The 26,967-nt window shown below is 35.4% G+C and overlaps 1 protein-coding gene across 9 annotated transcripts in view; it reads right to left on the bottom strand.

Moving 5' to 3' along the window:
* The window catches only part of CLASP1 (cytoplasmic linker associated protein 1), a 244,102-nt gene that overhangs the window by 91,332 nt on the left and 125,803 nt on the right, over positions 1 to 26,967 (bottom strand). For 6 of the 9 annotated variants that reach the window (XM_039876508.1, XM_039876514.1, XM_039876509.1 and 3 more), the window contains 11 exons: positions 24,485 to 24,558; positions 23,272 to 23,364; positions 22,234 to 22,379; positions 21,257 to 21,392; positions 20,165 to 20,235; positions 17,916 to 17,975; positions 16,133 to 16,210; positions 14,452 to 14,619; positions 13,834 to 13,883; positions 12,477 to 12,647; positions 10,639 to 10,686 (listed from right to left, as the gene is read on the bottom strand). In XM_039876508.1, the coding sequence (XP_039732442.1) occupies positions 10,639 to 10,686; positions 12,477 to 12,647; positions 13,834 to 13,883; positions 14,452 to 14,619; positions 16,133 to 16,210; positions 17,916 to 17,975; positions 20,165 to 20,235; positions 21,257 to 21,392; positions 22,234 to 22,379; positions 23,272 to 23,364; positions 24,485 to 24,558 (1,095 nt within the window). The remainder of the gene's footprint in view (positions 1 to 10,638; positions 10,687 to 12,476; positions 12,648 to 13,833; positions 13,884 to 14,451; positions 14,620 to 16,132; positions 16,211 to 17,915; positions 17,976 to 20,164; positions 20,236 to 21,256; positions 21,393 to 22,233; positions 22,380 to 23,271; positions 23,365 to 24,484; positions 24,559 to 26,967) is intronic. The other 3 variants (XM_039876517.1, XM_039876515.1, XM_039876516.1) reach the window with 1 other exon arrangement.

Here is a 26,967-nt window from a genome sequence, read left to right as displayed (position 1 = left end):
GGAATTTGTTAACTCCAATGATTAACCATGAAACCATAAAAATAAAAATAAATTCAGAAATCCAAAATCATTGATGATCACGCTAGTATGATTAGGGATTAAACTTTTAAATTCGGGGTTTCTGTGGTTTCAAAGGGGTACCAGAATGCCTCCCCTGCCATAATTCAATCAAAATAGCAATCTAGGGAAAATACAAACCAATCTGAACCCCCCACTGGCATCTGATATTGTTCAAAATCACTTCTACCTCATCATCTGAGAAAGCCTGCAGAAAAGTAATACAGAAAAGCAAATCTTAAACTTGAAAAAGGTTCAAGAATGGGAGGTAAAGAGCAATAAAGAACTAAATTAAAAAAATTAAAACTAGAAAGAATCAATGACTTTTTAATAGCAGTTTAAGGAAAAACACACAAATTATAAGATCTACACTAAAATTAAGAGCTATACCATATATATACCCATCGCTCGATTTACGTGGATTATTCATCCATTCCACGCATCTTTTTTTTTTACACAGAAGAAAACCGCGTAAAGAGTCTACCAGTACAAAAAAAAACAATAGTCCAGTATAAGTTATAAAAATATTTATTTCACATATTTTCACAAAAAATGCTAATGAAAATTCAGAAAAACCAAAATAAATTTTATTCGCTGTGTCCATATTGTAATCTAATCAACCTTCTCTTTTTAATTGGCACAGAGTCACTATCTTCATTGCTCAAATATTTGGAAGTACTAATTTGGTTTCATTATTTTATGCTTATGTTTTTGGATGATCTTTTTCCAATCCTATCTTTTGCTAAGTTTTCATAAATTCTTCGATATTCACTGCAAAAACTTTTTAAATCTTTTTGAAATTTTAAGGCTCTTTGGATGTTTGGAACAATATCTAGAATTGTAGTTTCCAGTTTTGTGGCCAATTGAAGAGCTTCCTAAATATTTTCTGCAATGAAAGAAACTGGTTCAAGGTCACTTGCCATATTCACCAGAAGAATGGGCTTCAGATATAGTGAATTAATTCATTATCAGTTAATTTATGATTGACCAGTAATTTGTTAACATCATCTACATTCAAATTGTAAGAGCCTTCTTCTTGAAATTTATTTAATAAATTAATAAATTAATAATAAATTATTTAATAAATTAATAAGTTAATTTCTCTTCAGTTGTTGGAATCATATTCCCTGGTACAACCACTTCTGGCCATATTGCTTTCCAACAAGCATTTAAAGTTGACGGCTTTATATCACTCAAAGCTAAAGCAACATTCTTGATACAACTTAAAATTGTATATTTATTCCAGGCTTCTGTAACTGTGATTCATTATCTTCAAGTTTATTAAAAAAAATCATGAAAATTCTGTTTAATGTAATTAATCTTAAAGGTGGAAATAATGCCTGATCTAAAGGTTGGATCAAGGAAGTTGTATTTGGTGGCAAATATACAATTTTTATATTTGGATGTTCTAAAACTGTATGGATGACTGTATTATCTAAAAGTAAAAGTATTTTAAATGGAAGACATTTTTCCTTCATATAATTTTCAGCTTCTACAGCAAAACATTTGTAAAACCAATCTCGAAAAACATCAGTAGTCACCTGTGCTCTTTTACTTGCCATCAAATGAACAGAAAGATTAATAAATTGTGTTAGTATCAGTTCTTCGTATGTTGCTGGGTTAAGCTATTGTTTTTAAGAAAGAGTAATCACCAATAATGGAAATGAAAAAGAAAGAACTGCATAAAATGAGACAGTGTAAATGGAAACCGTGTATTAAAAGTCCATGTAAACGGGGGAATATTCACCACGTATAAAAAAACTCCCGTTAAAAATTTCTGTGGAAATCGAGGGGCAGGTGTATTACACTAAGAGTGTATATGTGTGAACTCAGAATCCTCACAACAACATATAAGTAATTATTGCTATTTTACAAAGGAGGAAACAGAGAAATGGGGATTAATTAATTTGTTCAAGATCACACTACTGGTTTGGATACCTGTGTCTTCCTGCCTGGCAGCTGGCCTATGAGTGAGGACATTTTACTTTCCTAAGGAAGTCAATGAGCTAAAAATCAAGGCAGTCACCTAGGCAACATGAACATGAAATACAACTGAATTTAGTGCCTCGTTTATAATTTATTATAAAATATATAGGTCACAAAAAGACTTTTAAATGAACATTCATATCCATTCAGCTTAAAAACTAAAAATCTTCTTTGATAACATCCCCGTGTCCTCTACCTTCGCCCAACACGTAGTATCATAATCCTAATCCCAGTGTTCATCATTCTCTTACATTTCTTAATATTTTAATAGTATATGTAGTTGTATAACCAAGAAATAGATGGCATTTTTTACATTTTAAATGTCTTTAATTATATCATAGGTTATATATTTTCCCAAAACTTACTGTTTGCTTAATATTTTTTTGTGTGTGAGGTCACCTATGGAACTGACTTTTCTATAGGAGGTAAAGGAGAGATGTTTGTTTTTTCCATATGACTAAACAATGTCCAAATCAATTTACTTAACCCCTTTCTTATTTATTTATCTACAAAGCCATCTTCATCATTTACCAAGTACTTACAGTATATGTAATCAGTTAGTTACTTTTCAGTGGAAGGGGGATAGAGTTTAAGGACTGACTTAAATTATTTAATGAGTAGTCATCACACACACACATGGTCAGTTTCTCAGCTGTCTAGTCTGTTCTGATAGTCCACATGCCCATACCTATATAAACATCACAATGTTGTGATAAGCTTTTAATAAAAATCTTGCTAGTTGACAGGATAAATCAGTTCATGTTTTCCTAAGGCCCTTTGCTATCCTCCACACGCATGTGAAGATCCAATAAGACCTGTTGAAATCCTGACTGGTATTATGTAAAATTGTGGGTCAATTTGGGGGGAAAAAGACAGCTTTATGATAATGATCTTTCCCCTCATTAATGTGTTCTTTATTTCACTTTCTTCAATGTCTTTCAATAAAGCTTTACATTTTTTTCCAAGTCTCAATCAATTTTTATAGACTTATTTAAAGGTGCCTTATTTTTATTACACACAATATAGTTTATTAAATTTTATTTCCTAAATTGTTGATGAATAATAATGTAATTAATCTCTACATTTTGATCTTAACTCTAGGAACCTTGCTTATTTAACTTTTATAAATTCTATTAACTTACATGTAGATTAATTGGGGCTATTAAATAAGATATCATCTACAAATAAGACTAAAGGGTTTTTTTCCCCTTCAAACTATGCCCTTTCATTTCTCTGCCTTTACCCTACTGCCTTGGACACATAGTACAATGCTAAAGTAAAGCATGAAGGTGGTTTTTGTTGCCTTGAGGCACATTTTAAAAATAAAATTCTGGAATTTCACAAAAAGTTTGATATTTTGACAGGTTAAGAAAACTTACTTCTCTTCCTAATTGCTAAGAATTTCTATCAAAAAGGTTTGCTGAATTTTTTAATGCTTTATCTGCATCTTCTCAGATAAGAGGATCCTTTTCCTAAATGTGCTGAGCTGAAATCAATAAGCTTTTAACACCTCAGCTAAACATCTACAGTCATGATGTACACATACATACATAGAATTTCTACACTGTACCTTATCTGATTCCAGCACCAAAGTTACACCAGCTACATAAATCAGTGAGGGAAGTATTGCCTCATTCTATTCTCTGAGTTTGTGTAAGGCTAGAATTGTCCAATGCTTCACACAACTTATATGTATAGTCATCTGTATAGCCATGGTAGGGATATCTTTTCTGTTTTAATTAATGAATTACTTTTGGGCAGGGATGGAATTTTAAGTACTGACTTAAATTATTTAATGAGTAGTCATAACTCATATTTTCTGTTTCTTCTTAAACAGTTTTTTTTCTAGAAATTTATACAATTTTACCCTTTAAAGCTCTACTGACCCACTTATGTGTACTTTATTAATGATAATAATGTATTTGTACTTTTTCTTTCAATTGACCCTTCCAAAAGTTTGCCTATTAGTATTTTCAAAAAATTTTATATTTCTTAATTCTCTCTAATGAATGTTTAATTCATATTTCATTAACTTTTATCTTTATTATTCCTACTTGTCTTTGGGTTTATTCTGTTCTCTTCTTATCACACTAGAAACAAACTCGTAATTCAGTTTCTCTTCCAATATAAACTTAAGACTATGAATTTCCCTCTAAACACTTTTTCTGCTTCATTCTAGAAGGATTGATATGTGGTTCAGTGTAATGCATTGATTTTTTAAAAACTACATTACTGTATCTCATTTGCTAATGTTTTGCTTTAGAAAAATTACCTGGATCCATACTTCACACGTTATACCAAGAAAAACAGCAAAGAGACCTAAGATTAAAATGTGAAATAAGAAACCATAAAAGTTCTAAAAGAAAACATGGGAGAATTCCTTTGTAACTTCTGGTGGAAAAGTCCATTCTAATTATGACTTAAAATTAAAAGCCATTAAAAGATCAACAAATGTCACTAAACTTTATTTTAAAACTGTTGCATGGCAAAAAAAAAAGGAAAAAAAAACCCCACTATGGCAAATTCAAGAAGATGAGAGAATTGGGGGAAATGACTTACAACTCATATTGCAAAGGGCCAGCTCCAACCAACCACTGCCACAACCCGATAAAGAATGGGCAAAGGCTAGGTATAGATAGTAATCAGAAAACAGAAATGGCTCTTAAATGTATGAAACAGGCTTCGGCCTCACTGATAAATTAAAACAACATTAAGAATGCCATCTGTCACCTATCAGACTGGCAAAAATCTAAGAATTTGCTAATATTCTGGCATGTAGGAAAACAAGCACTCTTCGTTCATTGCCGGTGGACTTGAAAATTAGCATAGCCCTTACAGAGGGCTATTTGGCGATTATAATTACAAATGCATGTATTTTTTAATCCAACAATTCCACTTTGAGTAATTTATCCTACCAATATACTTGCACCAATTCAAAATGGTATACATAAGTTATGGCAGCACTGCTTGTAATAGCAAAACTCTGGAAACAACTCAAATTTCTATCATTAGGAGACTGGCTCGTTAAGGTTAATCCACACATGCCTTTTGTCTTGATTTTACATTTTCCTTTTACAGTCCTTTGTTTCCTTCATTTCCTTCTTTTGTCTTAAATTTTTAGATATGCTTTACTATCTTTGAGATAAGTCTTACAGATTAAAATAATATTAAAAAAACTATTAAATCATATGTTTAAAAAGATGGAATAATTTTAAGGCCACCCGTTTTTAAACTTTTTATTCTGAGATAACTGTAGACTCAGACGTAATTGTAAGATATAATACCTGTGTGCACTTTACACAGTTCTCTCAAATGGTAACATCTTGCAAAACCGTTGTACGAAATTAGACACAGGATATAAACATTGATATATGCCATCAATCTTATCCAGATTTCCCCCATTTTATTTGTATTTAAACTCTAACATTCCTTTGTGGGTAGTCTCTTTTCACCTCTGGCTGCTTCTAACATCTTTTTTAAAAAGTTTTTTAAATCTTTCTGCAATTTCACTATAATGTGTTTAACTGTGGATTTCTTTTTGTCTTGCTTAGGATTACCGGGTTTTGTGAATCTGTAGTTTATGTCTTTCATCAGTTCTGGAGAATTCCCAAAGACTACCTCTTCAAATATTGTCTCTGCCCTGTTCTCGCTTCTTAAATTCCAATTAGATATGCTTAACACCTGTACCATATATTCCAACTCTATCCTGCACTATACTCTGAACAATTTTTTCCTCTTAAATTCCTAAGTTCTCTCTTCAGCTACATTGATTCTGCTACTCAATTTACCCACTGAGTTTTTAATAACTTATTATATTTTTATTTCTGGAAGATTCATTTTTTCTTTTTCAAAACAAGCTTGGTCATTCTTCATAGTCTCTTCCTCCTACTTCTTTAAATATTAAGACAACAAAATGATTACAGTTGACCCTTAACTCAGTTTGACCTGAGTGGGTCTACTTATACGCAGATTTTTTTTCTCAATAAATACAGTAAATGTAATTTCTCTTATTTTCTTAACATTTCTTTTTCTATAGCTTACTTTATTCTAAGAATATAGTATGTGATACATATAACCTACAAAATATGAGTTAGTCAACTGTTTACGTTATTGCTAAGACTTTAGATCAACAATACAGTATTAGTACAGTTAGGCCTTCACATTCGGAGATAACCAACCAAAGACTGAAAATACTGTTTTCAAATCACAGTTGGTTGAGTTGTGGATATTAGCTCTAGTTAAGTTTTGGAGGAGTCAAAAGTTATATATGGATTTTTGACAGCATAGAGGGTTGGTGCCCCTAGCCCCAGCATTGTACAAGGGTCAATTGTACTTTCTTGGAATTTTATAGGAATTTTTTAAGATCTAGATTGAAGTTAAATTCTTCCAAAGAGGATCTATGTTTGCTTCTGCTAGTGTCCTGTGGACATAAGTAATCTACAGCCACTTTAAAATAATTTATCTATTTGGGTTTCTTGGACTATGAAGGCAGCGAACACATTCTGATCAAAAGGCAGCATACACATTCTGAAGGCCCAACATATGGTTGCAAATTCTCAGGAGAGATTACTTCCCATTCTACCCAGTATCAAGGTTAAGATGGGCAAAATTCCCTCTCATCCTCTTCAGTTTAGCAGAGTTAAATTCTTGTTCATCAGTGATGATGTAGGTCTTGGGTGGGTTCTGGGTTACTTCCTGTCCTCCATGTCCTCATCACTCATCAGAGCAAATGTCCAGAGTCTCCAGGAGTCAGTCAAAAGCCTCAGGGTATAAGCCAGGTTTGGCTCTCATCTACTAGGGCTTCCTGCTTTTGCTCAGCTTTAAAGAAGTGTGGGTTTATTGCTTTTATACCAGATCAGTGATTTGTTCTCAATCCGGAAAAACATTCACATCACTAAATTCTGCGTATTGCTAAAAATTCAAGTTACTTGTTTCTTTTAAACTTTTAAATATAGTTTCCTAAGTAAATCTCAACTCTCATCACACTGGCACATTTTGGCATACGCATCTGTTTTATGACATATTGCTTGGGGGCACCATTAAACCAACCTCACAAGTAGCATTTTTAACAGAATCAAAATTTAGGAAGTGAATCAGTTGTAAATTTGGCTCCCTACAAGTACTCTCCCCCAAAAGAATAACTTTCCTCATATGTTTTAAAGATAAAAGTAAAAGAAGCTTAACATTCTTTTATTTCTACATACTGACATATGTACTTTTCATTGTATAAAAATGCAATCACTTAAAATTCAGAGTTCTTAGACAAATATATAGCAATACCAAGTGTTTTATTTCCCAGTAAAAATGAACTAACATCTAAGTTCCTTTTCCTGAAGAGTAGACAAGGCTACACAGTTTTTGCGTAATCTTAAAATCACTAATAGTTAAGCATCATCTTTGACTACACTTAATAACACATGATTACCTATTCCTTGAAATTATCAGTAAATCATCAGTACCCACAGGTACTTTCAAGTATTGTAACCCTTCACTTTATTTTGGAAAAAATTTTTGAACACCACATTTCCTAAACATAGTAGTTAAAAAAAAGGATTAGATGAGAGTGTATTCACTTGTCAGAAAACTTCAACATCTAGACATAAACTTTCTCTTGAGCAGCATAATAGACATAAATGTTTCCTTCTTCCAAATCCCAAAAATGACACACTCAACGATAACCTGGAAATAAACTTTTGTCCAAAGCTGAGCTTTTGATTCTTCACCAAAAAAAAAAAATTTTGATTAGTCATAAATATTAGAAAGGCAACTTGATGTGTATGATAAATAACTCCCAAAGACTATTTTTTCTCAATTACTATTATAATGAAGTTCCCAGAATTCAAATGTATTGTTTGAATTTCAAATTTAGAGCATCGAAGTACTGATTCAAAATCATCTCTTTGCCTCCTGATAATGTTAGTACCTATCTCTTCTTGTCTCAGGAGCTAAATGGTAAAATATTTAACAGACTTATTAACAAATTTTTTAAAGGCCCATAATTCTAAAAATTCAGACAGGCAACTCATGACAAGACACTCAGTGATATTTACAGCTGCCTTTTTCTAATAACCACCTGCAGCTTTTCTAAGCATAACTGCCAAGTTTCATTGCTGCGATAAACAAATGGCAGCCTAGCCTTGCTTGAGTTTACAGGTCTTCCAAGGCCGTCTCTCTTCTCCCTCTCATTATCACCCAAGGCTCAAGGCTCTGACTGGTCAGTTCAGCAACAGCCTGCACAGCCCTGGGACACAGAGACCAAGGCTCACTGGGCTCCCCTCAAGAAGGTTCTCTTCTGCCGACTCTGAATACTATACAATTAAGGACCCACGTATCATTCTCCCGCTGCTCTACCAGAAGGAGAACCAGAAAGAGACTCCTTGTTCATAGTCTCTTGCACAATAACAACATAGGCAGACTTCTGATCTTGCTCTGGACTGGTAAAAAAGAAAACTTGCAAAAAAAAAAAAAGTTTAAAATTCCTAGTCCTGCCTAAATAACAGGCCGATTATAATCCTGTTATGTAGGCATATGAAATCAGAGCATTATGGAAAAAAATACAGTTTCCCACATACAGACCTCACTTTCCATGTCATCTACATACATTATTGTAGTCCACCCTCTACATTCCCTTCCATCCAGGCTGAGGAAATACTTAGTTTCCCTCTGGAAGAAGAAATATAAAATTACTCGTAACAGCTAAAAAATGAAAATCACAACTGTCTTCAGTCTTCTACTATCACAAATGAGGTCCTCGTCATGACACAAGTTTCTTGTCCATCTTTTCATTTCTGGAAGCTTTTCATTTCACAAATTTCTCTAACCCTGATAACCCTGAGACTCATCGGTGGGGCTCTTCGAAAATTCAGATTTCCTTGCTCCTTCCAAACTTAATCAGAATGTTCAGGGTAAAGATGCTGGCCTCTGTTCTTTTAGCAAGCATCTAGGTAATTTTTATGATAAGTTTGAAGAACACTGATCTTGGGACTATACTCATCTTAAAAAAACAAAATGCTATTCCTAATTTTCCTTTATGAGTTCCTTAGGAGTAGTATACAGATTAAAAGTACTGTGAACTACAAACATCAAGATAAAATCCAGTCCATTTTGCAGGCTAGTCTTTCACAGTGGCTAAATAATACAGGGAAGTAAACTAGCAGTTCCTAATTGTTAAATCATTATCCTGAGGGTTGGTGGATCTAAGCCACTACCTTAAGTAGACCAGGTAACTAAATTCCAATTATGTGAAACATAACTTATTGTGCCTTCTATCCAGAGACTTTGCAAAGAGATGATCTTGCCTAGCATGTGATTATCAAAGATCTGTACAGACTGGAATATCTATGTCTAAAACTCAAAAGGCAACACAACAATAGGAAGACCTTGAGAATGGCATAAAACCAAAACCAAGTAGATCTGGATGTATGTATTTTTCTCATCATGCTATATCCTTGCGTGTAGTAGAGAACACAGCACAGAGAAGGTATTTAATACACAATTGAGTGAAATAATGAGAGCAAATAAATGAATGGGGTATACGGTGGTGATACAAAAATGGTATTGTGTAATTCAGTAATATCTTTAGGGGTGATAAACGTGTTTTTTTAATTTATATAAATTACCTGATAAAAAAAAACCTTTACCAGGCTTTAACCTGAATAAATGACACTGAAATTTATTTTCAAAACAGGAAAGCAACTCCTGAGAGGCCCACAAAAGCACAAAAGTAAAGAGAAGGAAATAAAAGTTAAGGTGGTGCTTTAGGAGTAATACACTGAGACAAGCAGCCAAGAGGACAGTGGCACACAATGTCATGTCAATGCTCCTCCCCAGCGTGGGTTCAGAGTTAAAAACCTGTACACACAATGTACTTAAGTGCCAAAATTCACAAGAACAACGACTGAACAAGAAAGGAGGGAGAACTCAGGTAGAGGTAAGGCAAAAACCCAGTGGGAACAGAATGAAGAGTGGAGGGAAGAGCATGCAGAGTCTCATGCAGGGGACCTCAAGGAGACAGCGGGCAGGAGGCAGCTCAGGGAGGACAGAGGACCGAGGGAAGGGAGACACACCTCTATCACAGAAACAAACCGCTTACCCTCTGCTTTAGTGGCAGTACCGTCTTTAAGCAAATTAAAAAACAAGGGAAGGGATAACAGGGAACAGTTAGTAACATTAAAAAACTTAAAAAGCAGATGTTATTAGCTACTTAAAAGGCAAAAGTACAATTTAAAATAAAATTAAAAGGGAAACAAGTTCAACAGCAAAGCAGTCTGAAGCAAGTAAAAGTGCTTTATCTTGAAATCAGCCTAGCATCATGTGCTCTTTTCTTTGGAAAATGACACAAAAAAGGTCAACCCAGGACAGAGTCTCAGTTGATAGTGATTGTTTTTTTCTTTTAGACAACCTCATCCTTTAAAGAGTTCCTTTTTCTTGAAATGAAGTACCAGCAGAAGGGAGGGTGGGGACAGGGGAGACACAGGACTATAAACTACTAAAGAGTCACTCAAAGGGCAGAGGAAGGTAAGACATTCAGAGAAGCTAGCTCTAGCAATGCCTATCCCAACTACATGTCGGCAGCAAAGCTGTACAGCGTGGTACCTGAGTCAAGGCCTACGGACTCCACATCTTCCCTCATGTGTCTGGACTCTAGAAGTTTGGAAAAGGATCGTCAGCTTTAATGCTACACTTCCACAGATATAATGCATCAACCTAAGCAGCAACTGCAACAACTTCTCAGTAGGATGTTATATTTCAGGGTGTTTTTTGTTTGTTTGTTTTCTGTTGTTATGTTCACATGGAAAGTTAAAGGTTGAGAAGCCAGGAAAAGGTAAGAAAGTGGGAATACTCCAGTCTTATTATTTGAGGAGGTAATACTGGGCTGAAAATTTATCATCAATGATTCTAAAAGGTCAGTTCTACATCACAAGAAAGAAAGACCTGGGTGCTTTTTCTAGCACTGAGGGAAGTCTACATTGCAACTTTAAAATATCCCAAATACTCACAGAAAACAAGCTGCTGAACACTCTAAATGCTGGTTTTTACTCAAGTTTTCTAGCAATGAAACAAATACTATTTACAAATACTGAAGGTGGGTTAAATGTATTGAAACACAGGTAAGTAATTAAAAAACTGAACTAAAAATAACAGAACTACTTCGCCATAGCAAAGAAGAGTTCTGACTTCCCTCTTGCTCAGTGGTCACATATCAACATAATTATCATAAAAACTCCAACGCAATGTTACAACAGTTAAATGGTAGAAAACAACAGCTCTGGTTGGGTTTCTTCCCAAGCTAAATATATCCATGACTGTGTTATGTCCATAAAAAAAACAAAACTGATTTAACAAACATTCCAGAATAATTTAATAATGTTTCAAATTAATGTTTCTATCATAATCACAGTTTCTTTCCCTTTTATATAATTCATGTATCCCATATATCTGACTTAGATGGCTATTACTACCACGAATTCGTGGGTAGAGAAGACAGACTCAAAGGTTCCGTGACCTGCTCAAGGTCACCAAGCTAATGAACAGCGGGCCTAGTTATCCTCTCTTGCTAGTCTCTAACTACACTTCAGTGTGCAAAACATTTTTAGAACATTAGTTTTAGAATTGATTTTGGAATTAATTCATAAACCAGGTAAGTAATTTGGTCTCAATGTTTCATGAAGTTTAAACTGTATTCATCTCCATAAAATCCAAAATACAACTGATACGGCTAAGTTCCCAGATTTAGGCTTTGTATGATTTTGCTCTAACAATAAAATGATATAAACTATCAGCCTTATATAAAACAGGTGTTAAGTGTCTGCCCAGAAACTAAGAAAGCAACCTATCACTGTCAGATAGTAATCCTTTTGAAAAAAATTTTTTTAAATCTTTCAGGCTATCATTAAGAGTACACACATGCTCCTCACACAAGGAGACACATGGAAGGACAACAACATGGCTTTGTTGGTTAATAAGTCCACCACATTCTTCTGTTGTCATCCCTCTCCCCCTCCTGCCACACCTTCACTACTCCTGTTATATTCCCAAATTAGAAAATATCTAAGTACGATGACTATCTTTGGTGAACTCACTAAAACCCTTCTGTCTCTGCTCCCACCAGTGTCAAGAAAATCCAGCTGTGGCAAGAAGGAAGGGGGTGCAGGTGCTGGCTGGGCTGCCACGAACAGGAAGTGGAGCTGAGGGAAAGACATGCTCAGTGCCACGCACTACGCGAGCACCAAAAGGATGCTGCTCCAAAAATGGGGGACACTCAATGAAGTAAGTGCAGAGTTACTTATACTTAAACATCAGCCCTGCAACAGCGAGCATTTCCTCAAATACAGTTTTTTATACCTAGTTAAATAAAGAAATAAATGTGAGCAGAGGAAAAGTATCATCTCAAATAGCAGAACCTGGGGGAAAGGTGGCAGGGGCCTGGTTACCTAAGGATGCGTATGACCCTGGAGGCAAGGCCGCTGCAGAGCTGAATGGCGTGGTGCCTGAAGCTGCAGAGACTTTGGATTTGGCACTGGCTGCGGCATTCACATCGATATCACTTCGAGACCGCTGGAGGGAACCAGTCGTGGATGCAGATTTGGTGCTAACCGTAGACCCTTTAGTGGGAAAGGAGGACACGTTAGTAAGGACTACACTAGACTTTTAAACGTATATTGTTAAAACACGTTTTGTTCTTCTTTATAACAAAGTTTCTCACAGTCACTGAAGACAAAGAGTCTAGGCAATGCTGAGGGAATTAAAAGTGACCACAATTATACACACCTATTACATCTGTCTTCCTGTGAATCAAAGACCATAAACCCCAAAGAAATGGACCATATTTCTGGTTAATATGAGAAGTGAAACAATGAAAGTTTACATCTGGCCAGTTTGCTCGCCATGTGGCAGAAACATGCACTACTGCCTAGATGCCCCCCCTTCCCCCACCTTCAGGAAACATTCCACTCTCTCACCTCTAACAGCTACCAAGCTGCAGCTGCTGCTCAGAGCATCACAAGTTGTCTTTACTCTCTCTCTTATCAAGTGATCAGAGTAAAGGAGCTGTACTATTTGTGGCAGTAAATACATGCTGGAGGGAGGTGTGCAAGAAAAGGTCACAAAGCTCAATTTCTGCCTGCTTAAGTCATCCTGATAATGTCTTCCTTACAGTTAACGGTCCCTGGGAAAGTAGAGCTCTGCTGGGAACAGTCAGCGCTCAGAGCAGAGCAGCACACTGTAAACCTGAGAAGAAGTTGAGGGCAGGTCGCTGGCTTCCAGCACTGAGCAGCCTCTGAGAACAGCACAGCCTACTTTTTTTTTTCTTTTTTTGTCAGGTGCCTGAGAAAATGTTCAGAAAACTGTCCTCCATCTCGGCTTTCAAATCTCCGCATCTCTCTCTAGGCCTCTGCTCCTTAATCATCCATCCTCTCTCCCCCCAGCCTCAATCACAATTGTCCAGTCCGGGCGCTGGCCTCACGCCAGGAGTCTGTGCCAGGAGCACATGAGCTAGCGGGGCGAGGAAAAAAAGAAGAGGGGAGGGAGGGGGAAAGAAAGGATGAAGTGGATGGTGATTGGCTGATTCCGTTGCCCAAGCTGGGGTCTGCGTCCTCTGTCCGCCTTGCTTCAGCCAAGAAGGGGAAGAAGGCTGCACGCTCCAAGCAAGCCAATCAGGAGCCAGCCAGCGCTGGCAGGTAAGAGGCAATTGGTCAGAGTCAGTTACGATCAGTGAGAGCAGTTAAGCAATTCTTGAGGTAAATAACAGAGGCTTCCTGGGGACCACCACCTCCACACTGTCAGTCTTACCTCTAGAGGTGGTACTTCCAGTAGAACTTCTTTTGGCAGAGAGTGGTCGACTGAAAATAAAGGTATACACCTATTATTAAATGTGCATTTTATCTGCATTAATACAAATACAATCATAACTGGAAGTTATGATAATGAAGAATTATTTCAGAGTTTTCAGAATTTCTCAGGTAATTTGGGCCATAATCTTATAAACCCCCAATTTCAGAAAAAGCTTTAATATCATATTTTTGATGATCTTCCAAACACACTGAGAGAAGTCTTAACTAGAGGCACATTAGAAACACAGAGTAAAGACAATAATACTTAAGTTCCAAGTTTTGAATGCCCTCTCTCTCCAAACTTATCTCCAAGTTAATACATACACGTTCTTAGAAGACACTGAATAATTCATTTACATTACTAGAAAACTGTATTATTAGACTACCATATGAATTTAACTAAAAACTACTTATGGCAGACATCAAGGCTACCTATTTCTTACCAATCTCGCAGTATCTTACCTAGTACCAGAACCCACCTGAAGTAAGGCACATATATGTAAAAAACACAGCCAGAATTTACATTCTCATGCAGTAAATTTTTAAATATAAAATTTCACACTAATGAATTCCTTACTTTAGACTCTCTTGAGAGCTAGAAGAGGAGCGATCAGATTGAGGCAAAGATACAATGCTGTCTGAGTTCTTCAAGTGGGACTGCAGGGCCTTCTGGTAGGAGGACTCCAGGGTGTGGTATAAGTGCTCTGCTTCTCTGCTGAAGTGACTGTGGAAACCCCAATAGCACCTCGGGGAAAACACACAAATTCCTGTTATAGTGAGTGAATCATAACGGGTATTTCACTGAGCTCTGGAGTACACCATGTAACGTTTTCAAGGACTAGAATCCTCAGTTTATCTGCTCCTAGTACCAAAATGGTATAAGGAAGAGACTGAACAAAGGAGTCCCGGGATGAATCCTGACCTCACAACTTCATGGTTTACTGACACTGGGCAAGCTACGAAACTTCTCTAAATCTCAGCCTCATTTACAACTGGAAATTAGAGGGCCTAACTTTCAAGAAGACTGGAAAGCCTTAGGGAAGATGAGTTAAAACATTTAGAACTATACTTAAAACATGTGAGTAAGACTCATCAACGGTAGCGTTTATTTATCAATGCGATTTGACACTCATCAATTTGAAGTATTTAAAATTGCCTTAGATAATATGTACAAAAGAAAATGCAAAGATGTTGAGAGCTACTTGAAATCTGTATTGCATTATGACTAAAGAACTAGAAAAAGTTGGGGAAGGGAGAGAAAACAATATAAGGCTAAAAACAGCATAAGTAGATCATTAACAAATCCATTCCTAATAGTTTTTAGCAACTATTAATTATGTCCCTTATTTAGATAGGCACTAGCCAAGATGAGATTGCGGTAAGCACTTCAGTGTCATAGTGAGGTCCGCCAAATAACTCAGAAAACAGAGAAATGTCATTTAACGGAGAGAGCAGTCAAAGAGCAACAAGTACTGGGATCAAGATGTATTAATGCAGCTAAGTAAAACCACCATATTCCAGGCTAGTGAGAATAAATTTTAACCTATGTCAAGGAGAAGAGTTGGTCAAGTACAAAAGCACAGGAAAAAACTATCACAGGTGCAAAACTGGCAGTACTTATCTATGCGCTGCCAGGGAGAAAGTCTTAACATGAAACTTCTGGTATTTACTGTCCTATCATGACAACAAAATAATTCCTAGGGAGGTACTGACTGTATGGGGCCATAGCCACATGACTAGAGCGGAATCAATAATGGCAAAACTACCTCAAATGTGAAATAGCCACAGCAAGTTACCACTGTGATAATCCTGAGCATCAGCTCACTCCACCTACCCTCACGGTGCTTCACACTTCCACCTGATGCTTGCAAAGATGTGATCACAGGGAAAGGAGCCCCATGATGGTTATTATTATTCACAGTAAAAAAGAAGTCAACTTGGATTATGGCTTGCACACAGTGCTTTCCTAATTCAAGGAATAGAAATGTCTCATAAATTGAAAAATGACCATTCCGTTGTCTACCTCAGTCCTGTTTAAATTAAAATAATGCAATCACTTTCAGGTCTGGGCACTGAACAACCTCCTAAACAAAAAACTACAGAAATATTTTGAAATGGCCTTTTGGGGTCATATATAAAAGTCCTGATTAATGAAAAATGTTCATGTCACTTAATGTGTTTTTAATAAGGTAATCTAAATAATGCATCTGAAAAATAAAAGTAGTGAATAGAAAAGTGGTGTACAAATAAACACTTACTTTCTGGCTTCTATCCTTGCTTCAGAATCGGCGTCATGTATTCCCTTCTTTATTGTTTCAGCTAATACTGATATGTGTCTAAATATTTAGAAAAGAAAGCAGTAATAGTCACTAACATGTTTTATGGGGATGGAAACAAGTATGAGAAATAACTTCAAAATGAGAAATAACTTCAAAATGGCAATGTGGAACGTAGAGCCTTTATGCCATGTGAATCAACTAACATGCAGCTTAGAAAATCAGACACTCTTTGCAGATCCTCTAATTCTGTCTCAGTACCCACCCCCACTTAACTACCCTGATAACCTTACTCTCTGGTGTGATTTTTTAACTTATGGCTGATTTTTTTCAGGTGTTACTTATTTAGCTCAATCTTTTATAAGCCAAAAAAACAAAGCCCTATTTTTCCACAGTCAGAACTAGTTTCTACGGAAATTTTAATGATAATAATCTTAATACTAAAGAGCTCTCTATCTGCATCACATTTCTATAATTAAACAGATTGTTTTTTCAAGTTCCACTATGTATCATGAACGATTTTGTAAAATTACGTAACCGTTTTATAAATAGGTATTCTCTTTAGTTATGTTCTACCCTAGCTGAGAAGAAATCATTAAACAGTCTCATTAAACATTTAACGAAGTTTTTAAAAAAGGGAAATGACAGGAATGAATAGTTTCACAGAACAAAGACTAGTTTCTGATTTTACCAGCCCATTCAAAGTCTTTGCCTCATTCCTTCATTCATTCAATAAATATTTAGTAAGTACCTGCTAAGTGGCAAACACTGAGCTAAGAGGTGAATGAATAGATGAGGCAACACCTGTTCTTAGTGTTTTTCTGCCTTACTCACTTGTCCCCACCTTAAATCCCTCATTCTACTTTCTACCTCTAAACTCCAAAAGTACCACCAAATAAAGAGAATAGAATATTCAAGAGATTAAAGAACAAGAATATTGAAAAACTGTGTGACTATCTTCTAAACTAAAATTATTTTCAAATGAAATTTTATCTGTGGGAGGCTTGTCTTTGTTTCACCTCTGACTAATGCAATATAAAATGGGGCTCCCAGGAGTACTTAATTTATAAAATTCCACTCTAATAAATTGTTTGACATGTTGTAAAGTTCTTCACAAACAATACAATAAACCATTAAAAAAAAATGGATGGCACAATATCATCATCTAGTTCTCCAAATTTAGAAAGAATAACAAGCACCTAAGATTGACAGAAACTAAAAATGGGGGCGGGGAGGAAGAATCTCAAAATTAAGAGCCATGCTTCTTCAAGAATTCTGTCATTATCCTACTTTTTATGATGATGTGACACTTACCATACACCAACCTGACTAAAGAGAAAACTGCTGACTTCTTGATATAAAGAGATCAAAAAAGGAAATTTTCAAATGACTGAAATTCCTTCAAGGACCTAAGAGCTACACTCTGCCTACTAAGAACAGCTTTAAACATTTACCTCATGGAACTGACAGGACTGTCAAGCTCAAGCCACAGAATCAGGGTCAACGAAGAGTTAATAATGGCTTTGAAGTTGTCATAGTGCACACCTACCCATAGTCTCTAGTCACACTAATGCCTCAATCAATAAAATTCATTAAAGACTTCTACCAATATTACATGCCTCACATCAGCAGAAATAACAAAAGCAGTCATGTGAACAAATGCTTAGATTCCTTCACTTCTGACAGAAAGTGGGCTGGACTACTTGCTGAAGCATTAAATCACAAGATTCAATTCAGAGGAGAAAATGGCAAATCAGATGCTCACCGTTCCAGTGAATGTGTTTGCCATTCTTGTAAAAGTAAATCTAAAAATTCGAAACAGCGCCTGAAATTATAAAGAAAAGTATGTGTAACTTAGTAATTTGTATGTTAGTAAAAATAAAATTTTTCTTAAGTGACCCAATACTGCCTTTTATAATTGGTAAATTTCTTTTAATTTTTATGATTAAAAAACAGAACACAGATGGAATCAGAATTGACTGAAAACCAAAGCAAATGAAAAAATTAAGCATTTATAGTGGTCAAAAAGAAAAATCACAGAGAGATATATAGGAACAGGGTACAAAAGTTCCCTCCGAATCAGAAACTTGAGCTTCATGGCAACATTATTAAAAGGGTACATCATTCTCTTTACCACAAATATAATCCATTAATACAGGATGTAAACATGCACAAAAAGATCAACGTACATTACAAAACCAGGCAATCGGTCTTTGCATTAATTCACAGAATGCCTTGCAGAAAAAAAGCAAAAGAAAAATATCTGAAAAACAGAATGTCAAATTTTCCTCCTAAGATGGTCCTAAGTAGTGCTTAAAATATTCTTTTTCTAGCTACTACTCAGCTATTTTCCTCTCTTTAATCTTTCAACATCCTTTCTTGTGATCTTTCTTGGCCTGATTTGTGCACTAAAACAACTCCAGTCTCATCTCCTTTGGGTTGTATCACCACTTTGGGTGACGTCCAGGATATCCAGCTTTGAAGGGGTAAATCTTAATAGTCTTAGGAAACCTCCAAGAAAACAAATCGAAAGGTAATCTTTTTCTAATGACCAGACTTTTTCCATGATCCTCCCAATTCGAAACCTCGATAAATCTTTAATAAATCTTTACTCTACAGTAGATGCTAGAGATACAGTGGTAACCAAGACACAACCAGTGAGCAAGACAGTCAAAAAAGAGTTACCATAGGCCAGGAGCACAAGAAACTCTAGAAGCACACAAGAGAGCTATTTGACTCAGTCCTTGGGCTGGTAACAGTGGAGAGCGTGGGGTCTGTAAAGCAAACTTTCTCCAAGGAAAGACCCTGGCTTATGCCCACATCATTTCCACTGTCACTTTCCCCACTCCTGCTCCAACCTAGGCCATGTTTATTCTATTTCTGCCCTTTTCTCCATATCATTTCCTGGTCTGACTTTTCTTGTCCCCCTTTTCTGTAATGTGTGTGTGCATATGTCTATATTTATTTATCCCTTAGAGAAAACAGCCATCTTTAGTGCTAATTCTTACCATAAATGTGTTAGAACAAAGTATTTTAGGTTTTATTTTCAACTTTTTAGATGGTCATACACAGAAGTCTATAATGTTGCCATTATTTAAACACATTAATTAAACACATCAGGTAAGAACTTCTCTCTTTTCAAACAGCTATTCAGTTTTCAACCCTCTATGAAGCTTCTTGGGAACGTATCAGCTGGTTTTAATCATTGCTCTCTCTGAATTCATAAATCCATAATACATATGCTGTAACTCACTCACATTACTTTGCATTATTGTTTTTAATCCCCCAACTAAATTATAAACTTCATAAAGGCAGGAGACTGTACAATCCATTTCTTACAAGTTCTACAAAGCCAGGTACAGGTTCGAACAGAAAAGCACACTGCCTTGGTTATACTACTCTCTTTGGTTCTCTTTACCTTTCTGAAGGCAGAGGAACTGGGCCAGATGGTTCCTCTTACTTCTTTCAGCACTAAGACACATGGTTCTGACTGACACTCACTCTGACTAAATATAAGAATAGCAATCTGGGTGTGTTGCTCAGAAGCTGATGAAGCGGGTGGTATTTCTATTGTCACAGATTGTAGGCTGCTACTCACATTTAGCACCAGAGGCCAGAAGTGTTAAATGCTATGGACTGAACTGTGTTACCCCAAAATTCTTATGTTGAGGCCCTCATCCCCAATATGATGGTATTTGAAGATGTGGCATTCGGGAGGTAATGAAGTGGAGCTCTCGATAGGACTAGTACTGTTCTAAGAAGGAACACCAGAGAGCACACTCCCTCTCTCCCCCACCTCCTCTTCCCTTCTCTTCCTACCCCATACACAATAGATTGTCCAAATTTACTTTTCTGACTATTTAGATCATAAATCCTTCCTCCAAAGACATTTATTACAGCAATCTTAAATAATATTAAACATTCCAAACAAATTTACTCCCACTGAGGAAAATTTGAAATTTATTTTGGTTTTTAAACAATTAAAAATAAAAAGGAAACGGTTTTAAAATTTACCTTCTAACCGCAACAGACTTAGAGGTACAGTTGCTTGTTATGACAGGTATTAGCCTAGGGATGTGTGTGTGCTGTGGAAAAGAACAAAAAAAAAAGAGATAAACATTTGAAAATACAAAAATAAAACAAAAGACAATTACTTCCTTACTAAACTACCCAAAGCACATACATGTTCAGATTTGAATTTCACTAAGTTTAAAAAGGAAAGAGCATCACTTGATATTGACAAAGGCCATGACAAAATTTACAGAGCCAAATCAGACATGACGCCATATAAATAAGTCTAAAATTAAAACAAATCATTGTTACAAAGTCTGAACTATCTGAGCAGCAGAGATCTGAGTGAGTTCAAAAGTGGTCAGCAGACCAATTTATTTTGATATCGTTTCAATGGAAATGTCCAATAATGGCTTTGGGTTTAAGATTCAAAGTGCATTAAGAATTAAAAATAACACAAAGTAAGTAACCCCAATAATCAGGAGTATTCTGCCTCAATTTTAGTCAACATCATCAAGCCCCAGCTACAAGGGCTGCCTCTGGGGAAAAGACACTTGAAGGTGAGAAGAGGTGATATGGAGAACTTTTATTTTAAGCCTTTGTGAACTATTAGGTTTTATTAAAACCTCAGATAATTATTTAAAACTAAATGCATGTTTAGAAAACTTAACTGAAGAGAATATTTTGTTTCTGTGCTTATATACAATTAACTAAATAACAATTACAGATGAATAACAAAACCACAGCACAAATACCTAAAGTGGAAATAACTGGGGATTAAGGAGGGAAGAATGGGAGTGATATCTGGAAACAAAGAACAGAGTGGAAACTCAGAAACAGATGCAGATGTTCAAATATTTAAGAGCAATGATGGGTCTATGATCACCAACACCTTAGTAACTGAAATTCACAACATGAAATGTAAAAGGCTCATGTGCTATAATTAAGTAGTGAAAAAAGGGCCAATATTGTATATATATAACATGATTCCAACTATGTGTAGTCACTCTAATGAAAAGTGCCTCTAAATATTGCTCATCAACCACCAATATTTACCAGTTGCTTATTCTATGTATAGCCCCAAAACATACTTACCCGAATGATTAACCTAACAGCTACAACACCAGAAGTGGCCATAATTTTGGCACTGTTTGGAATTAAATTAAAGATTGTTGGCATAATGGCTTCAGCTCCATGGTCAAATTTATTCCCCAGAACTGATGACAGATGCCTAAAATAAGAAATAAATACTGGACTGTAGTTATATTCCTTGCAAACAGTGAAGCATATAAACCTCAACATTTTAGAACCTTCATTTAAAATTATCTAGGGATAAGAACAAAAGTCTCAGATCCTTCCAGTGTACATGTAGAGGACTTGGTAAACAGCTATTAGTCCAAGAGTTTGTTCCTTTAAAATAAACCATTTCCAACTAATTAGTCTTAAAATAGCAAAAAACAAACAAATTGATCATACAGTCGTAAAACATAAACATGAAAACGCTCCCTCATTTTTTTCTTTAGCCCTTTAATTTTTACCATAAAATATTCATGCTTCACATGACTGCAGCCAAACTTTTAAAGCAGCTGCAATGCCCCTTATGTTGCTGCTGCTTTGATTTTCTGATACACTTGAAAGTTCCAGATTCAAACAATAACAAATGTTTAGCCAGAAGACAATTTTACTGCAGTACATGCCTTTAATTTTACAGCTATAGTACTATTCTAGAAACAAACAAAAATTCTGATAATCATGCTATATCCTGTCAGTAAAATCAATGAAGAACGAGAAATAGATAAATTTCATTTTTTTGTATTATTAATAACAACTCAAATTTAAAATAGAGGCTTCAGAGCTGAGTCACTGAATAAAGTTTAAAATCTGTCATACTTTACATAATTGGGCAAGAAATATTATAAAAGTACTAGCAAAAGTGTAATTAAATGGGTCTGGAGAACTAGTCAGAAGTAACAATAAAAAGACCCACTGGTCAGATTCAATGAACCATCTCTGAAGCTCTGTGATGAGGCTATTTTATGATGTGTGAGAATCTGGAGCATCACAATCCTTACCCCAACGTGATACAAGCCTCCCGCACTACCTGAGACCGCAGATCCTTAGCAGATAGTTTAAAGGCTCCATCCAAAAGTCGCAAATGTTGAAAGAAGTTATCATACTCGGCAGCACCAGCCAAAAGTAAAGATCTAATCTTTTTTAGCTGATGGAATAGAGATAATTAAGAGATATACAAAACAATTCCTAAAACAGAATATATGAAACAACAGAAACCATGAAATATGAGTCAACATCAAAGTTAAATGATATAGAAGTTTTGCAAAAAGAATTCAGCCACTTAAACATCAGATAATATACTGAACAAATCAACATTTCACAAATAAAGAATAACTTTTAAAATGTAGTATCTCTGATAAACACATTAAAATTCTGCTAAATGTATTTTAATTGGAAACATTTTAGTGTATTTATACATTCTATGCTAATTAAAACCTTCATTTTAGCTTGCAAAAGGCTCCTCCCTAAGCTTACCTTCACCCACACCCCACTCCAACTGCCATTTATTTAATGAATCAAATATCCTCCACTGTATCTTTACTAAAAGCTGATCAGCAATTTCATCACCGCTCTTCTTGCCAACCGATCACTGTAAAATAACTTTCCTCGGATAAAACACATCCTCATTTAAATCTATTTTTAAAAATAGATGGGACCAAACTTTCTAACAAATTATATTAAGAAAGGAATAGAAAGACACACACTAAAAATGGTATTAAAAAGCCACTTTACTGGCCAACAAACACAGATTTCAACCATTACCAAGGTGAAAGTGGAAGGCATCACAGACAGACATTCCACAGTTAGGTCTTTATTAAAAACATAGACTGTACATAAAGGTGAAAATTGGCATGTTTTAAAAATAGAAATAGAAATGAAATACTCTTCCATAATGTAAAGTGTTAATGAGGTAATTCAAATTTAAAATATTTACTACTTAAAATTCATTAGAGCTATACCCCACTTCCATATCAAAATATTTTGGAATATATAAATAAATCTAATAAAAATGTAATCACATGAAGTTAACAGCTTACAGCATTTACTCTTTGCTCCCAATCATGCTTGTCATCAGATAATATTTCCCTAATCTTGTTTATGGATTCCTCAAGGTCTCGGCTGGAATAAATCTGTAAGCATAATTAATTTACGATCAACATAAGAAAATTTAAAGAATAAACAAAAAAGATTACTTCTTAATTACATGAAGTCAAGAGCATTTAGTTAGTAAAAGAAATTTCATTTTCAAGAAGAACTTATGAGATAACACCTAGACAGATGTGTCTTAGAATGAGCTTCTTCCCCATTGTGAATATACACGCACACTAGATCTGATTTCCTATATGAATAAATTTGCCTCAAATACAGCTTTACTATAAACTTAACAGATTGTTTCACATTCGAAAGAGAAAGATCCCTACTGGGGAACCATCAGTGATGCACAAGTTACTACTCTTAGGATTATGTACAACACCTGTTTAACTTTAATCATTTTCAAATCTGCTTTCTCATTTATCCCCACATCTTATAAGACAGGTATGGGAATAATCAACCAAGAATGAGGCATGCTGGGAAGTTCAAGAACTTAAGGATAAACCTGAGGCAGCTGATGCTTGTTATCCAATTTATATACATATGGCAACCAAGTAGCAAGTAACAAGTGATTAATTAGACAATAAGTGCTATAGGAATCTGGAGCACCAACAATGTGGGCTGAGGAAAAGCAGCACTGTTCCCCCAGTTAATGACAACGCTGAGGCGCAAAGTAGTTAAAATGTGACTGTATCAATAATCTTTGCTTCATCTGTTAGAGCCTAAAGTGAAACGTCAAGATAGTGTAAACTAAGCTTTTATTAAACCATTCTTTATAGTTTTTCAGATACGAAAACCTTCAAATTTACAAGCTTTTCTTTCTGAGAAAATCCCTAAATAAGCATGCTTCTTTGTGCCTTTGTCTAATCGAATCACTTTTTTTCTTCTTTTATGTACCTTGACCCACAAACGTATTACTAGAGCAAGCAACTTCTCTCTAGTTCTTACTTAAAGATCATCTTCAGCCTTGACTTTTGCTTCATTTCAAGCTATAAAAGGCTCCAACATTTTCTAGTCTGCAAACTTAGATCTCCTACAGTTTTGATAGTTAAATTTACCTTACTTAGGAATGAACTTCACGTATCACATATCTGAAAAATGAAATTTGAAGAGTAAGCCTACCCTTGTTTTTAATCAAACTCAAATATCCTTACTCACCTGCACAACGGGTACATCATCAAAGGCTTTAATAAAATCCTCTTCATCAACAGCACCAGCTCCTTCTTTTGCAGCTATAAAAAAAATTAAATTTTAAAATTTAAACAATGTGCACTTGGAAGAATCTCAATATATACTGTAAGAATTAGATTTTGGTAGATTTGTAACTATTCTTTTTAAACCTGAACAAAAATTTAGTGCTGTGGAACTGACAAACATTACCGATTTTTAATATCAAAATGAAGTACAGTAATCCTATATTATATACACTAGCTTAAAGCCATTTAAAGAGACTGTTTAAGGACAGACCATCTAGGCTTTAAAGGATTTAGATGATTTATAGTCTATTAATGTACAAATCTTCTGAAAGATTACTAATAAACAGATATAACAAAAAATTTAATTCTTCAGGGAATAAATTAGATTACATTATTGTTAGGAATTTAGCATAATAAATTTGTTAAATATTCAAATAAGAATTTAACAGCTTCAAACAGAGACTCATGGACATGGACAACAGACTAGTGGCTACTGGGGGGAGGGGGAAGGGGAAAGTAGGGTAAAAGGGGGTCAAATATGTGGTGACAGAAAGAAATCTATCTATGGGAGGTGAACACACAGTGTAAATATATATATGCCTTACTGTTAAAGTGTACAGCTGAAACTTATCAGATTTCATTAACCAATGTCACCATAAAAAATAAATTAATTTTAAAAAAAGAATTTAAGTTTCATTTCAACTTTATATTAGTCTCAAAATATTTCCATTTCCTTTGAACTCATGATAAGTGTGTCATTTTTTCATTTATGCATCACTAGCAACTTTCTCCCATAAAGTTGTTTTAAGATGCTTTGTATACTTAAGTTAATTGCTATCATTTGAGAGAAAGTTTTTTCTTTTTGCTAATATGAACTTCACACACGAAATCCTGTGACATTTTATCAGATTTTTTTCATAATAAAATCTTCAAAATTGGTGTCTATGGTCATCCTTGTAACTCTTATTTAATGAGTCTGAGTGCTCTTCTAGAGGTTCTTACTAGACAAGCTCTCTGTTATTTGGTGTCCTAATGGACTACCTAGTCAGAAAAGGGCTCTATGGACAACTCTTGGTAGCAGTAAAAAAATCACTTACACTGCATTTACAAGTTAACTATAAACAGTCGATAGTAACATGCTGTAGTATTTTAGCATCAGGACCGGATCCCATTGGGCAGATAGGTTCTGAGAGCCTTTTCTGTGTAAGGCACCATATCGTGTATCCACATACTGAAGAAGACTCCAAGACCAACCACAGTCCCTAAGGAATTTGAGCCTAAGGAATCTGGCAAGGAAGAAGCCAACAAGATCAGGGTCGATATCTCTGCATAATTTACACAGTTTGGATTTTGGGGGTATAGGTGAAGAGTGGGAAGGAAAAGAAGTGGTCTGGTCATGAAGAAATTTTCTAAGCCTTGTTTGTGGAACTGATGCCACCCAAGAATAGACCAAGAAAAAGAATCAGAAAGACTGTTCAGCCAAAAGAGAAATGACATACCGATTCGTCTACAACATAGATGAACCTGGAAAACATTATGCTAAGTGAAGAAGCCAGACAAAAGATCACATGTTGTATGATCCCATTTCTATGAACTATCTAGAATAGGTAAATGCACAGAGACAAATGCAAATTGGTAATGGCCAGAGGCTGGGAAAAGGAAGAAATGGGGAGCAATTGTATAAAGGGTATGGGGTTCTCTTTTGGAGTGAGGAAACTGTTTTGGAACTAGATAGAGGTGGTAGTTGCACACCACTGTGAATATAACTAAATGCCACTGATTGTTACCTTTAAAATGGTTAATTTTATGCTATGTGAATTTAAGCTCAGTAACAAAAAAAAAAAAATTCTTTAAAATGCACTCCCAAGAAAAGATTAGAAATAACTAAGAATAAAAAGCACAAATGTAAGAAACAAGCACAGCTTTTCCCTCTGCTATTCCTGATGTGAATGTCACTCTGCCACCAGTACAGCAACTTTAACATAGACGTAGACACTGGTGGCAGAGGCACTGCAGTGACAGCAAGCTGATCCAGTCAAGACACCAACATTCTAGGGCCAGTTCAGCAAGCATGAAAGAACACCAGAAGGAGACAGGATTCTAATACTAATCCTTACTCCAACTTTAAATTATCTCATCCAGCTAAGCTCTAAAACCCAATGCTAACAGTGAGCACAGTTCTAAAAGTAGTGGTTACACGATATTTTAGAAGTAAAAAAGTAGGAAATTTGCCCAAAAATTTGACAGCAAAATTAAAGTTGTATATAACAAGGACTCAAACTTTCTAAATTTGGGCATGCAAGAGGAGAGATTTAGGGAGGAAATATTTGTAAATCAGTTTTCAAAGCCTCAGGGAGCTAATCCCTATCATTTACTTAATTCAACATCCATAATGGTCTCAAAAGGAATAATACTACTTGTAGGAACAAAATACATTTTAAAAAC

Source organism: Pteropus medius, unplaced genomic scaffold (genome assembly GCF_902729225.1).
Source record: "Pteropus medius unplaced genomic scaffold, Ma_sr-lr_union100, whole genome shotgun sequence".
NCBI lineage: Eukaryota > Metazoa > Chordata > Mammalia > Chiroptera > Pteropodidae > Pteropus > Pteropus medius.
This window is presented reverse-complemented; position numbering and strand designations above follow the sequence as displayed.